Source organism: Manis javanica, chromosome 3, assembly GCF_040802235.1.
Source record: "Manis javanica isolate MJ-LG chromosome 3, MJ_LKY, whole genome shotgun sequence".
NCBI lineage: Eukaryota > Metazoa > Chordata > Mammalia > Pholidota > Manidae > Manis > Manis javanica.
In genome coordinates, this window is record NC_133158.1 from 32755390 (window position 1) to 32769947 (window position 14558).

General features: G+C 45.2%; 1 protein-coding gene and 1 long non-coding RNA gene across 11 annotated transcripts in view; one reads left to right on the forward strand and one right to left on the reverse strand.

Moving 5' to 3' along the window:
- The window catches only part of TSEN2 (tRNA splicing endonuclease subunit 2), a 47294-nt gene that overhangs the window by 21944 nt on the left and 10792 nt on the right, over window positions 1–14558 (forward strand). For all 8 annotated transcript variants that reach the window (XM_017655843.3, XM_073231056.1, XM_073231053.1 and 5 more), the window contains 3 exons: window positions 5090–5140; window positions 7144–7282; window positions 14373–14409. In XM_017655843.3, the coding sequence (XP_017511332.3) occupies window positions 5090–5140; window positions 7144–7282; window positions 14373–14409 (227 nt within the window). The remainder of the gene's footprint in view (window positions 1–5089; window positions 5141–7143; window positions 7283–14372; window positions 14410–14558) is intronic.
- Window positions 348–10141, reverse strand: LOC118968695 (uncharacterized). 3 transcript variants are annotated; one of them, XR_012129033.1, is made up of 4 exons: window positions 10044–10141; window positions 9203–9380; window positions 6736–6842; window positions 348–2822 (listed from the first exon to the last, which is right to left on the reverse strand). It is a non-coding gene; the product is annotated as an uncharacterized lncRNA (long non-coding RNA). The 3 variants fall into 3 exon arrangements; XR_012129034.1 differs by lacking the exon at window positions 10044–10141 and having other exon boundaries at window positions 348–2124; window positions 2792–2822; window positions 9203–9532; XR_012129032.1 differs by lacking the exon at window positions 10044–10141 and having other exon boundaries at window positions 9203–9532.

Genomic DNA, 14558 nt, shown 5'->3' on the forward strand with positions numbered 1-14558 from the left:
CTCGCCTACATTCTACCCCTCAGCTTTCATTTCACTGATTTTAAGATGAGCATTTTGGAGGGCCTTCCCAGTATGATTCCTGAGAGGTTTCAAGCACCTCTTTTCACATCGTTTCAGATTGGCCAAATATTATGTTACTAATCTCACCATCTTCTAAAAGAGCACAGCTTTACTGAGATACAGTTCATATACCATGCCATTCATCCATGTAAAGTGTACACTTCGGTGGTTTTTAGTGGATTCCTGGAGTTTCACCAGCTTTCAATGAGCTTTGATGCATGCTTGTAATGGCTGCTCATTAGGTAAATGGATTCTAGATGTTTCCTTCTGCAGAATTACTAATATGTGTTCTCCTAATGCAATAGCTACATTCTCAAAAGCTGGCTATAAATGGGTTGCTAAAAACTGCATCGTATTTTCCCTCCGACTTGGAGTTCCTCTGTCCTGTGTCACGTGACTTTCAGTCTCTCCTTTTTTGCTTATGTTTATACTGTACACAGAGATGTCCTTTCTGTCCTTGAAGACAGCACCCCTTCCTCCCTCTCAGGTCCTTGGGTGTGCCTCTTCTCCAGACATGCATCTGCCTGTCTTGTGTAGCTGCTGCAGTGCCCAGCACAAGCCTGACATATAAGCAGGTCTCAGGAAATGTGTGTTGAGTGCACCCACATTGGCCATTTCATAGATGTGTCCACAGAGAATTATGTGTCCATATTCTCTCCATCGCCTGATCTGTGTTTCCTTAGTCTCCTGTCAAGTACAGTTGGCCACTACTGTGTGTGCCTGTTTGGTTTATAATAATTAACATTGAACAAAATTCAAAATTCTATTTCTCATTTGTGCCAGTTGCATTGCAGGCTCTGTGGTAGCTACAGGTGACCCCTGTACTGGACAGCCCAGGTATAGGTCATTGCCACTACCACAGACGGTTCCACTGGACAGCACTGTGGATACCCAGTCTCTAGGTGCTTCTCTGAGCCTCGGATTTCTTCTCTCTATAAAATGAGGATTCTGTAACACCATGCTCTTAAGCTGTTCTGGAAATTAAACAATGCATGTCATTAGTCAACACAGTGCCCGATATATAGTAAATGCTGAGTAAGTGTTAGTGCCCACTGTTCTTGTCATTATCATTATTAAGGTGCTTGTTAAAGCTATTGAGCAGCTAGTTAGAACTCTTTATTTTGCAATTAATATTTTGCAAAAATATTCACTGGGTATTGATCATGTGCCAGGCACTGGGGTAAGTACTGACAATACAGAAATAAACAGAACATGGCTCTGGTCCTAAAGACAGCCAAGGATGATGACATATCAGTGTGATAGGCACTGTGTGGTATACAGGTAGTGCTGGTGTTGCTCCTCTTACATGCTTATACCCAATGCCTGACATCTGCTAGTTGCTTGATAATTGTTTGTTAAATGGATGTGTACAAGCTATGGAATTTGCACAGAAACTGGTGGGGTTCAAAGTGACACAAGCTATCTGGGAAGACTAAGAGTTGCTGATACCTGTGGATGTGAAAGGATAAATCGGGGATTGCCCGGATGGCTTCTCCATGCAGCGCAGCTCTGGAAGTGGCAGTAGGCCATGAGGAGAGGTTGACATGGTCCTGTGGCACCAGCACACTGCAGGTGGTATTTCAGGGAAGCCGGCATCCCTGTGAGGGTGTGCTGAGCCATTAGGAGCCTGCTGCCCACTCCGCTCTGGGAGGCAGCAGCAGTAGGCAGAGAGAAAGTCTTAGCTATCAGAAACTGGGGGTCAGCCCCACTGTTACAGGTGAGTAGTTGAGGGTGTTCTGCGTTCTTGGAAGCTGCTTTGTTCCTGAGAACATTCCAGAGACCTACTGCAGAAGTTTTCAAGGAGCTTGCAGTTCAACCCAGCTTTGCTTCTCAGTTCTGTTTTGGCAGATTTCCTTTGAATGAGTCACCAACTTTTGGCACACCACTTGTACAGTTTAATGTGCTCCCATAAATGTCCATCAGGAACAGGGCAGCCCTGCTGCGGTGACTCAGAGCATTCTCCTCAGGGATTGAGAATGCCACAACCTCAGCTGACTGAAGGACCTGCTTCTTGGAGATCTGTTCCTGAGAGCTGCTTTTCCTGGACAGTGCTGAGGGCCCCGACTAGATTAAAACCATCATGAAACTCAGCCCTGCATCTTACTCGCGCTAAGTGAAAACTTACTAACAAGCTCTCAAGGGACGGAATCGCCAGCCTCCCCAGTCTACCCCCGTCTACCAATGACTTAATTCTGTACACAACCAAGTCAACTGAACTAAGATCCTCCCTGCCCATCGTAAGTGCCTAAGAGAAGTTTGCACACATTCATAAGAGCCATTTTAGGCCAATAAAAATGAGGCATTGGCTCAGTTCTTAGGGAAGTATATGTTTGATGCGTAACGGGAAGTTTCTGAGGAACTTAACAAGATACCAGGAAGGAACTTCTTGCTAGGCAGGGATTTGGACTGAACTTTTCCAGGCTATAGTATCTAAATAGTGTTTAGAAAGGGAGGGACACTAAAATGAATCAGCAGTTAAGTGCTTTGAATAGCTTTTAAAATCTTTATGCCAGTTACGCTCATTAAATCTTGAACTAAGGAGGCATTATCATCCCCATTTTATAGATGAGGTGGGGGAGTTTAAGGAATACCCCCAGGGCTCTGGCTGTTAATGGAGATTTCAGCCCCAGGCTGTCCTCTCTCAGCCTTCATCCTCCCTCTTAACCCTTCTGCACCACTAGTGGCAATTGGGAGAAAATGAAAGAAGATTTGGCTGTTCCTTTGTCCTTACCACTGCATCTTTGGCCACCATCTGTGTCCATCTGAAAAACAAAGGTATTCTGTGTTAATAAGTATCGGACCACCGGAAGGGGAAAGGTCAAAACAGGATTGTAGACACCTGGGAAGGTTAACACCTGAAGCTGGAAGGAGAACTGGGACCCAGTGTGCATCCTTGGGAGAATGAGCCGGGCCTGCAGAGCCCTGCTTTGGGAGACCCGGTGGTCTGGCCTGAACCAAGGGCAGCATCCAGGGCCCTATTCCTCTCTTCCTCCAGCACAAGCGCTGAGCCCCCATCGTGTGCTGGATATGGTAGGCCAAGAACAGTAGGTAGAGTCTTTGCCCTCTCAGAGTTTACATCCAAGTAGAAGAGACACATAGAAGAAAGGTATTTTCAGACAGAAGTAAGTGCTCTGAAGAAAACGACAGGATGGGGGATTCTTCAACTGGGTGTCTGGGCAGACCTCACCAGGAAGTGACCTGAGTCTGGGCAGCACCTGCCAGTTGTGGGAACAGCAGTCACACAGGTGAAGGCAGGAACGAGCTTAGTGTTGGGCTGGAGGTGGTGGGAAGCAGATGGGAGTAGAGCCCTTCCGAGAGTTCCAGCCACAGAAGCCACGTGACCTTCACATGTGAAGAAGGCTCTGGCGGCTGTGGAGGACAGACTGAAGAGCTAAGAGCAAGGGGCCTTTGCAGACGTGCGGGCAGGAAGTGGTGTCTGGGCCCCGAGAATAGGGACGGCAGGTAGCCACCTGCCACTTGAAAGAAGCTCTTCACTGGGACCTGGGGAAAGCTGATGTGGTGGTTCTCAAACTGCCTTACTCTCTTAAATATTGTTGAGGACCCCAGGGAATGTTTTCACTGGACTATATGTGTCCGTGTATGCCAAATTATAAATTGAAACAAAATTGTAGACCTTTTTATTAACTTGTTTTGAATAATGGTAATTAAGCCCATTATACAGTAACATAAATAATATTTTTATGGAAAAATTTCTTTGAAAGCAAAACAAATTCAGTGAGAAGAATGGCATAGTTCTCTGCTTTCGCAGATCACTTTAAGGTCTGGCTGTATAGAAGGCAGCTGGCTTCCCGCACCTGTGTTCACTCTGCTGTGATGTCATGTGTCTTGGGGCCTCTGGAGAGAATGAGTATGAACAAGGCAAATAATGCCCTAATACCGTGAAAGTTTCCACCTGAGACCTGAAGGGTCCTGGGGCTCCCAGGACCCCTAGACCACACTTTGAGAACCATTGCTGTAAAGAGCAGAGTCATCAGGTGGCCAGGAGAGAACGACGGTGGGGTGGGTCTGCGCAGTTTGAGGGGTCACCGGGGTGTCCCTCGAGCAGGACCGGGGCGCTGCTTGAAGCACCTACACCTGCACAGCCTGTGCTCTCCTAGTCCTCTGCGCGGGCCGGGGTGAGGAGGACGCCAGCCGGGCACATACTGTTGGTCGGAACATGCTGGGCCCCGGACATGCCCGCAGCTCTGTGCGGCACACGCAGGGTCCTCGTCCGGGCCCGGTGGCCGCGGCAGCAGGTTATTTGTCATTTGGCTGTAAACCAATCTCCGTCCTCAGTTCGAAAAAGAAATTAACCCAGGTTAACTAACAGCCCCCACTGAGTCACTGTCTGCTGGGTACAGAACTCACGAGTCTGTCCGGGGCCCGTTTGGTGGTATCAGTGTCCGACACTGCCCTAGTTTTACCAGAAAGCTATCTTTATTTCCATCTAAGTGTGACTTTACTCAACTAGGGCCACTTTCTTTGCCATTCCCCATACGAGTAAAACATGTTGTTACTATATAATGAAGTTAGTGGAAAAGGTGGGGCTGCCTTAATAGGAAATCACTTTACTGCAAGGGTGACTGAACAACTCATACTTTGTTCTGTGAGCCCAATCTGTGCTGCCCACTGTTCACAAATTTCTGTGTATTTCTTTCTAAAAATTTTTTTCTCAGTTTAATATGCTCATTTAATTTTAAGAGGAAAATCCAGTGAGCAAAGGTTTCTATTGTTACGGCTGTTTACATCATTTTTTAGTTTAGTTGTGTGGATTTTTAAGGAAAAAATACATACAAATTTTTTTTCATATATAGGGTTTTTTTGCTGACGTTAAACCAATTTGTGACATTCACATTTTCTTAGGTTTTTTTTTAATCCTTGAAATAGGAATGAGCCATTTATATTAAAAATATGTGACCATTTTGATGATTTAAGGATGTTTGTATTTAAGGCAAAGAGAAATCAATATGTAATTTTTCAAGAATGTGGAGAAATTTCTAATGAGCATTTTCTGCTTCTCTGATTTTAGGCCTTCTTCCTGGTTTATGCTCTGGGTTGTCTGAGTATTTATTATGAGAAGGTAAGATATTTTTTGTAGATACAGTCCACTTAAAATTTTTCTGATGTTAAAGCAGATTGTAGTAATTTCCACGTGGCTTTAATACAAATGTGTTTACTTTCACTGAATAAGAATGAAATTAAATTTTTTTCTCTGGTTTGGGTTTTGCATCCTGAATTGGAACTGTTCATGCAAAAGCCAGCTTTGACCCTTTTAGATTGAATTTCATCCCAGAGACTACGAGAAGAGCAGTTGCCTTATGAGTGGGAAATCTGTGTCAGGACACTACTAAAAACTAACAACAAAAATTAAAACCACCAATGTTGAGCACCTACTTCCATAAAGCTGCATGTTAGGTACTTTACATGTAATACATCTAGTCCTGACCTCTGCCTGGTAAGAATTTTATGGATAAGGTAACTGAGACTCAGAGCAAGTAACTAACTCACCCAAGGTCACACAGCTAGTCTGGTTAGAATTAGAATTTGAACCCATGTCAGGGTAGCTCCAAAGCCCTTGATTTTTTTGTGCAGCCTCTGCCCTTAGAAGAAGGTAGTCCCAGAAACAGCTGGCACACAGGCGGGAGGAGAGACTTCACAGTACCTTTCTGCACTTGTTGAAATTTGGACCATGTGACTATTTGCAATTAACTAAAAAGAGAAAAGCAGAGCAGTAAATAGAACAGAGAAAAGTACATTTTATTCTGTTCTTGGGAGTACATAATTGTACCATTCATCAAATTCCAATTATATAATGTTTTCCATAAGAATTCCAGTGGTTTGGAAATGGGTGTCTGGCTGACAGTGACTCGTTTTCCCAGATGGTGGCCATTCTCAGCCCACCCTGACTCCTCTCCTGGGCCTTAGCTGGAATTTGTCAGGACACTGCCGCTGCTACATGGAATATTCAACCTCCACAATACTGTGGGCTGTCCATATTGGAAATTGAGCTTCCTCTACAGCTCTGTTGCCTGTTTGGTGGGGGAAGTTTGAGGGTTTCCTCAAAGTGGAATTTGAAGACCACACATGTATGGCATTTTCTCTTTAGGAACAACTGTAAAAAAAAAAACCTAGTTCATATTTATGTTACTAAAATTTTAGGCTGAGACAAACTGAGCAAATCTCACTGAGTAGACTGAACTCTGCTAACAGAAGAATTGCTTGCTTTACTAAGCACTGGAAAACTTCCCAAACTTAATTTTTTTTTTTTTTTTTTGCTGTTGTATTTTTTGTATTGATACCTCAGAATGCTCTCTGAACCCCAACCATTCTCAGTCTCTTGAGTTCCATATTAGAAACAAAATTCTCTTTCAAGAGTTGGATTATTAATTTGTGTCCTAAGATGATAAATTCTCTAGTTTCATAGGCTAACTGGGGCATCTTTCCTTTAAGCTTTTACAAAATTACTTTTATCTTTTCTGAATGTGATGCAACTTAAGAGGAGCTACTTGTTAGTCTGGGAAGCATTTGGAACATGCTGCCCTCTGGCTTCAGGGGACTTGTCCCACTTGAGAACATGGACCGGCACTTATCCCCTGCCTGGAATGTTCTTCTGCAGCCCCCACCCCCTCATCCAGAGCCACCCCCACCCTTTCCACTTGGTTGCTTCCTTCTCACCTCTGATGTCAGTGTCTCAGGCCCTTTCCAAGCCCTGTAGAACAGTGCTGTCCGCCAGAAATAGTCTGGAGCCTCAGGCGGGAGCTGTGTGGTTCATTTTACATTTCCTGGTAGCCACATTAAAAAGATGACAAGTAAAAATGAGGAAATTAATTTATGTTATTTACCTAGTTCGTTTAACCCAGCATATCCAGAATTAGTGAGGTAGCTTACGTTCTGTTTTTGGTACTAAGTCTTGGAGGCCCCACCAGGCAGAGCGGGTCTGGACTAATAGTTAAATCCCCGTTTTGGGTACCCTGTGGATTTTAGTCACTGTTTCAGCTCCACTTAGTATAGAGGCTGAGTCTCTGGCTGAATGATGAGTGAGCACAGACATAACAATGCCCTTTTTCTCCCCAATAACTTTAGGAGCCTTTAACGATTGTGAAACTCTGGAAAGTTTTCACCAGAATTCAGCCCACATTCAGAACTACGTACATGGCGTACCATTACTTTCGAAGCAAGGGCTGGGTGCCCAAGGTGGGCCTTAAGTATGGAACAGATTTACGTAAGTAATTCTTGGCTTGGTAGGTGTGAGAACCAGGGTTTGCATCAGGTCCTGGGGTGAGAACCAAACTGGTGACATGCACCATTGCTGATCATTTCTACGATGATATCCTCCTTCTGGCTCAGATAAGAAAATCTGGGTTGGGGTAGAAACTATGTCCGGAAAGAGAGAGGAGACAATCTAGGAGAAGAGCCTGGGAGCACAAGGTTGCGCCCTGAGTCAGGCTTGTCCTCTTGCTGGCTCTGTCATCTCAGAAGAGAATTCTGCAACACCCAGGCCCTAGCCCCCACCTCTCACTAGCCGGGTGGTCGTGTGATACGGGGTAGTTCCTAATCCACGGGGCCCAGTCACCTCAACTGGGAAATGAGGATAGTCATACAATTGGAATAGTAATCACAGCCTCCATTTATTGAGCACTTCCTATATGTTAAGCACTGTACCAAATGTTTTACATTAATTATCTCCCTTAATCCTCACAGCAGTCCTATGCGATGGACACTTTATTATCCTCATTTTTTCATTTTTCTGGAGACTACCGTTTGGAAGGAATGGGTCATTGTCCCTTATAGTTTCCAGGGCCAGTAACTTACAGAACACGGCTTTGAAATCTGGAGCCTAGATTCTTAGAAACTTCTGCAAAGAAATGCCTCCTCTGATCTTGACTTAAAGTTAGGAGTCTGGACCAGTTGAGTGCTTTGTTCAACAGATAATTACCGAGGGCCTCCTGCAGGCCAGGACTGTTTGGGCACCACAAATACAGGGGTGAACAGGGCAGACATGGAGCTGCTTTTCTGGGGCTGCCAACATTCTGGCGGGGAAGACAAGCAAATAAATACGTGATGCAGTACTCTCTGTTAAGTACTGGAAAAAAAATGAAGCAGAGATAGTAAAGGAAGCTAGTAGGGTGGTTAGGAAAGGCCTCTGAAGAGATGTGACTTCAGTGAGGGAACAGGTGCCTTGAGAATCTGGGGAAGAATATGTTGGGCAAGTGAACAGCAAAGGCCCTGAGGCAGAAATGAGCTTGGCCAAGTGCCAGGAACAGAGTGAAGACAGTGTCTAGAACGTAGAAATCAGGGAGGGTGACATGAGGTGGTGTCTGAGGGTTAGGCTGGGGCAGATCATGGATGGCCTGGCCAAGACTTTGGATGTTATCCTGGTGAATGGAAGTCTTGGGAAAGTTTAAGCAAAGGAATGACTCAAGATAATGACTTACCAAGACCCTCTGTCTGCTCTCTTCCTAATGGACTGCAGGGGGGCAAAAATAGAAGCAGAGAGGCTAGTAGGGACGCTGAGCCTGGCCAGCCCTGCAGACGGAGGACATAGAATTTGCAAGTAAAAGAGGAAGGAGGGATAACACCCAGATATTTGGATTTGTGTTTTGGACGTATTAAAAAGTCCAGTGGAGATACTGCAGAGATAGGTGATTCTGGAGCACAGGAGAGCCTTGAGGGATAAATCTGGAGTTGTCCTTGTGTTAAAGCCATGCGCTCAGGTGAGTGAGGACAGGTCCTTGGTCTCCCTTCCAGGGATAGCCACTCCTTTAGGAAGTCCCTGAAACTCCTGCCCCATACCTGCCAAGTGGGGTGCTTCCCAGGTGCTTTTCAGAACTTTTCATGAGGTTCAAACAAAAATTCAGGATGTTTGAGAAGATACCTTCTAGAAGTCATGGCCCTTGAGGATTTTTGAGCTCTATCACATACTTGTCCCATATTTTTGCACCTTTAAAATACCCAAGTGTGCCTAACCTAGAATCAGGGCCCAGCACCCCTGAACTTTTATTCAAAGTACTGTGTTTGTAGACTGGTGTGTTTTTCTGCATCTAGAGGCCGGAGCTTTCATTACCTTCTCAAAGGGGTCCAAGAAAAGGTTAAGAATTTCCCACCTCCCTAAGATAAATGGTTTCTTCTGTTTCTTCCTTACCTGGATTTCCTGTGCAGATATCCTAACTAGGCTTACCACCCAAACAATCAGCATTAGCTTGAGATGAGTTCGCTGGGTTTCCAGATCATTGTCTCAGGTAATCATCCCGTTGTTTAAATAAGTGATGCGCCTGCTTCATTTCTCTCCCCTGGCTTCCGGGCCTCTTCTCCTTTCCATGCTGCTGGAAGAAGAGCCGCTCAGTGTAAATACTTGGAGGTCTTCTCCAACTGTCTCACTCTATGGGTAAGATTTGAGGAGAACTTTGCAGTCGAGAAGGCTGCAGGGATGCATTAGGCAGGGGCTTGGGGGAAAGAAAAGAGGGTTCTTTGGGTTCACAGCCAGCTCTGCCTCTAAGCACTGTTGCCTCAGGCAGGCCACTTCATCCCTCCAGGCTTCCATTTGCTCATCACATAGTGCGGATAACAGCATCTTCTTCATGTAAACAAATACTTTTTTTCAGTTGCAGGGGAAAGTGACCTTCATTGGTGCCTTCTAAGCATTCCTTATCTCATGTATTTTCCACATACCAGGCCTGTTTGTAGGTAATGAATGGAAAGGACTTTCCTAATTGAAAAACTGCCTTTTAAGGATGGATGAAAGGATGGATAGACAGGTTTGTTTGTTTTTTAAAGAGGGGAAAAAAATTAATCACATACTATTTCCCAGCTCCCAGAGGCCTTTGCCCCTGCTGGGCCATATCGTGCACTCAAGCCGCTGTATAGTGTATGGGAGACCAGGTCTCTGGCCCAGCAGCAGGAAGGGTGTGACTTCACCTCTCCTTCTCTAGTGAGGGTTCACAGGCAGTGCTACCTGGGATGACAGGAGTGGCTTTCTAAACTACCTCTTCTCTGGGCGCAGCTGGTCAGGCCCTGCTGGTTTTTAACAATCCCCTTGTCATTTGGAAGGCTGCTGGCCTCGTCACACAGCCCCCAGGACTGCCAGCACAGGTGAAGCCCAGGACATGCTCGCCTAACAATTACTTCTGCTTACATAGGTAATGACTCATGACCAAGGGCCATTATGAAACTCCCATCTTATCAGGGAAACCCTTCCCTTGAATAAATCTTGTCCATCAGATTTCATTCCAGGAGCAGTCCTTGGAACGAGTGATACGGATCTCACATCAAGGGCAGCTGCCGAGCTGGTTGACCTTGATCGCCACTGGTGAAAACCAGACTAGAAACCAAGTGGGAGCCTTTGCTTACCTTCCCTACCCAAAGGCTCCCGTGGCTGCCGGCCGCTGTGGCCATCAGGCTCCGGGCTGTGGTGCTTCTCTTCTCTCATCTTATTTAATCTTCATACTCCTGTAAGGCGTGTGGGATTCGCCTCCTTTTATAGCTGAGGAAATTGAGGTTCAGAGGGTCAGAGAAGGCACCAAGGGTCCCGCAGCTAGTGAACAGAGATTAGGGCTGTCGGGGCCCAGGCTTCATGTACTTCCCACCACACCTAACCATTGTTGCCAGCCAGAAAGCTAAAGACAAACTCCAGGTCTATATTTTTGTCTTATGCAGGCAACTTACTGGCTGATTTGACTAAAGATCTGGTTACCCCTAAGCCTCCTTTCCACACACTCCAATTTGGAGTTCACATTGACTGAGTCTGGTCGTGCAATTTCACAGCTCCCTGCAAATTAGAATCATAAAATAAGTGGAATAATGGGAGCCCTCTGAAGCCAGCAGAGTTACAGAATTTCTGGAGGTGAAAGTACAGTCCCTGGTCATGGCATCCTGCCCAGAGACTGGCAGCTGGTCCTGCCCCCAGGAGGGGCACCAGAGCAGCTCATACTCTCCACAGAACCGGGAGGTGGGCCTTCTCCCCTTCTCCCTATTCAGGTCTTTCCTGAACCACCCTCTTGGCTTATTTTTCTAGTCAAACTTTTTAAGTATTTTTGTTAACGTTCCTGCATTTGCACATGTAACCCATAGGAATTTCTGTGTGCAGCTCCAAAGGGTAGGGACTTTCTCCTACATAATTATATGCCGTATAATACCTAAGAAATGAGAGTGATTCAGAAATACCATTGAAATATTCAGTCTGTATTTAAATTTTCCCAGTTGTCCCCAAAATGGCTTTTATGGCTGTTCTTTTTTTTTTTTTTTAATACAGGCTTCAGTCAGGGTTCATTATCACATTTGCTTTCCATCTGTCACATCTCTTCTCTTTTCCAGGGCCACCATAACACACTGTTACAAACTGGGGGCAGAAAGCAACAGAAATGTATTCTCTCCCGGTTCTAGAAGCCGGAGACTGAAATCGGAGAGTCAGCAGGGCTGTGCCCCCTCCAGGGCCTCAACACCATCCCCTGCCTCTTGCAGCTGCTAGTGGCACCGAGCAGGCCTTGGCTTGCAGCCGCATCGCTCAGTCCCTGCAGAGACCCATTCTCCAAGTAAGGTCCCGCTCACAGGCGCCAGGGATCAGGATGTGGATGTGGCTTTGGGGGACGTAGTTGTAGTCCGTTTGGTCTCTCTTCATCTAATGCTGTCCCTCTGCCTTGTTTCTTTCTTTCTTGATCATGGCATTGGCTGTTTTTGAACAGTCCTGTAACATGTCCCACATCCTAAATACACTGACTGTGTCATGATTAGACTGAAACTCATCATTTTTTGGCCTCATAAATGATGTGTGTACTTTCTGTGCCACATCAGGAGGTACATGATGTCAGGTTGCCCTGCTCCTGGTGATACTGAATTTGACTGTTTAGCTGAAGGGCTGGCAGCAGGTGTCTGTGTAAAATTACATCTTTGCTTTTGTGATGGCCGAGTAACTTGCAGGGACAGACTAGCCGCGTGGCCCGCAGCGATCCAGCGGCACCCGAGTTCACCGTCGTGTCCTGGCCTTTGTCTGTGACAGAGAGCTTTCCGTCTGCTCCTGTCTTCTAGCCTTTACTGTCAAATGCCCGGTGTTTCTTAGACTTCTGAAGCTTTCATCTTTCTACTACGGAAGCAAGTTTATAAAATGATTTCACTTTTCCCTTTGAATACACAGTCATTCTTGCTGTTCCCATAGAAACAGGTTATCCGCAGTCTCACTTAACAAGGTTGCAGTTACCCGCAATCCAGACAGAGGACCCTCCTGACGTTTCATCAGGTCAGCAGTAGCCTAACGCTGTGTCCCAGTGCCCACGTCCTTCACCTCACCGCATCTCCTCCCGCAGGCATTTAATATCGCAGCACATCATATCTCACATCATGACAAGGGGGAGGACCAGAGAGAGAGGCCACATCACAGAACTTTATAATTACAGTGTATGGTTTTACTTGTTCTATTTTAATGTTATTGTTAATCTCTTAATGTGCCTAATTTTTAAATTAAACATTGCCATAGGTGTGTGCATGTAGGAAAAAACAGTATATTTGGATGCAGTACTATTCACAGTTCAGGCATCCGCTGGGGGTCTTGAAAAGCCTCCCCCATGGATAAGGAGGCTGCTATAACTTTATGTGTACTTGGCTTTATGCTAGCCACTGTGCCAGGACCTTGGTCTTTATCATTACCCTCATTTTTCATAATAAGGAGATTGAAACACAAGGCGCTCTCTGTGGTCTATATGACACCAGTGTTCCTGTTTCTGACTTCTGTACCTCCAGCATGGTCATCTGAGGTGATTTCAAGCTGTGTAATGTTGCAGATGCACATGAGATTGAAGATGTATAATTGATCATAGATAATGGTATTTGAGGGATAGAAAATATCTTAATTTCCCCTTATGTCCTCATTTTATGATTTTAGAAACTGAGGTTCAAATAAGTGAATAATTTGCTTAAAGTCATACAGCTAAGCCTGCCAGGGACTGGGCAGGAAACAGCTCCAGAATTCAATTTCCTCCCAGTACAAGGTTTCCTTCCACTACACCACACCTCAAAAGTTGATAATTGTATGTTTACTTAAATTTGTGCCCTGTCACAGTGGATTTGAGCTGACTTGCCAAATACTTTAAGTACAATTTAAATAGGAAATACATAATAAAAAGGAAGTATGACCATGAAAAATAAAGACTAGCAACAGAATAAAATGCAGACTAGGTGAAGGGTCACTGTATTGTCCGTGGGTCCTACACCCTTACTAACCTCATGCTGCAGACTCTCTCTGGGATTCCTGAGCCAAAAGGAGCATGATTAGGTACAGGCTTGATATGACCAAAAAGGAAAATTCTATCAGTTCCTCAAAGGGATCAGAATTTCCGCATTGGTTTTCACACACAGACAGCCAAGAGCTTACAGTGTAAGTATGTGTGTTAAGGTAGTTCCTATAGCTACAGTTACATATAACCCTGAATCTCAGGGGCTTAACAACAGAAGTTAATTTGTGTTCATGTGAAATCCCAAACCAGTGTCTCTGAGAGGCAGTCAGAGCAACTCCTAGGGTGCTTCAGGAGCCCAGGCTTCTACCTTGTGGCTCCAGGGTCTTCACCACACAGCTTCTAAGGTCACCTTCAAAAAGGAACAAGTACATGGGCCAGCCTGTAAGTGCCACGTGACACTCAGCCTACTACGCCTGGCCACTTGGGAGGCAGAGAGACGTGGCCTGGCCACATGCAGAGAGAGCGATGAGATGGGTTTGTGAATAGGTAGCTGCTTCCTACCGCACACTGGCTCTGAAGGCTTCCCTGCGCAGTGGCAGAGTCCCAGGCCACCGGCTCCCTCACCGGGCGGCAGCTCTTGACCTTCACGGGTTGAATTAGTAGAGCAGACAGATCTCCCGAGTGACCTGTATGATTACATGACCTTTTCCCCCATCTGACTTTGAATTTCTTAAAAATAGGTGTGAGTCTTAGTCACCTCCAGCACCAACACCAAAGTTGGTACCCGGCCAGAATAGCTCAGACCCTTGGAATAATTGTACTGATTCTAAATGTATAACAAAGTGTTGGTCCACATTATACAAATTTCACTGGCTTCACATAATTCCCAGTCTCACTCTGGAGAGTACTTGAATTTGGAATAGAAGTCAGTGGTAGCAGGATGAGGGTGTTAGGGTCTTGGCAACAAATTTGCTTAACTAATTGCATTTTGCCCCGGGCAGAACAGTTTGGGCTTTAAAAATAGACCATGGGGCATATTGCAAATTACTCACATAGAGATACTTGGGTGTTTATGTCCCTTTGGAAAAGGAAAAACTTAATAAGATTTTGATTTTGAGCTATTACATGTTTTCTTTCTGTTCTTTGCAGTGTTGTATCGAAAAGGCCCTCCATTTTACCACGCAAGGTTTGTAGTGATTTTTAAATAAGTTAATGTTTTAAAGGAGCAGGAGGAAATTTGTGACCACCAATTTAATTTTCAGCACCACAGCACAAATCTCAGTCACAATATTTATTAGTCACAGGGATGAGAGTACAGCATAGAGAATGTCTATG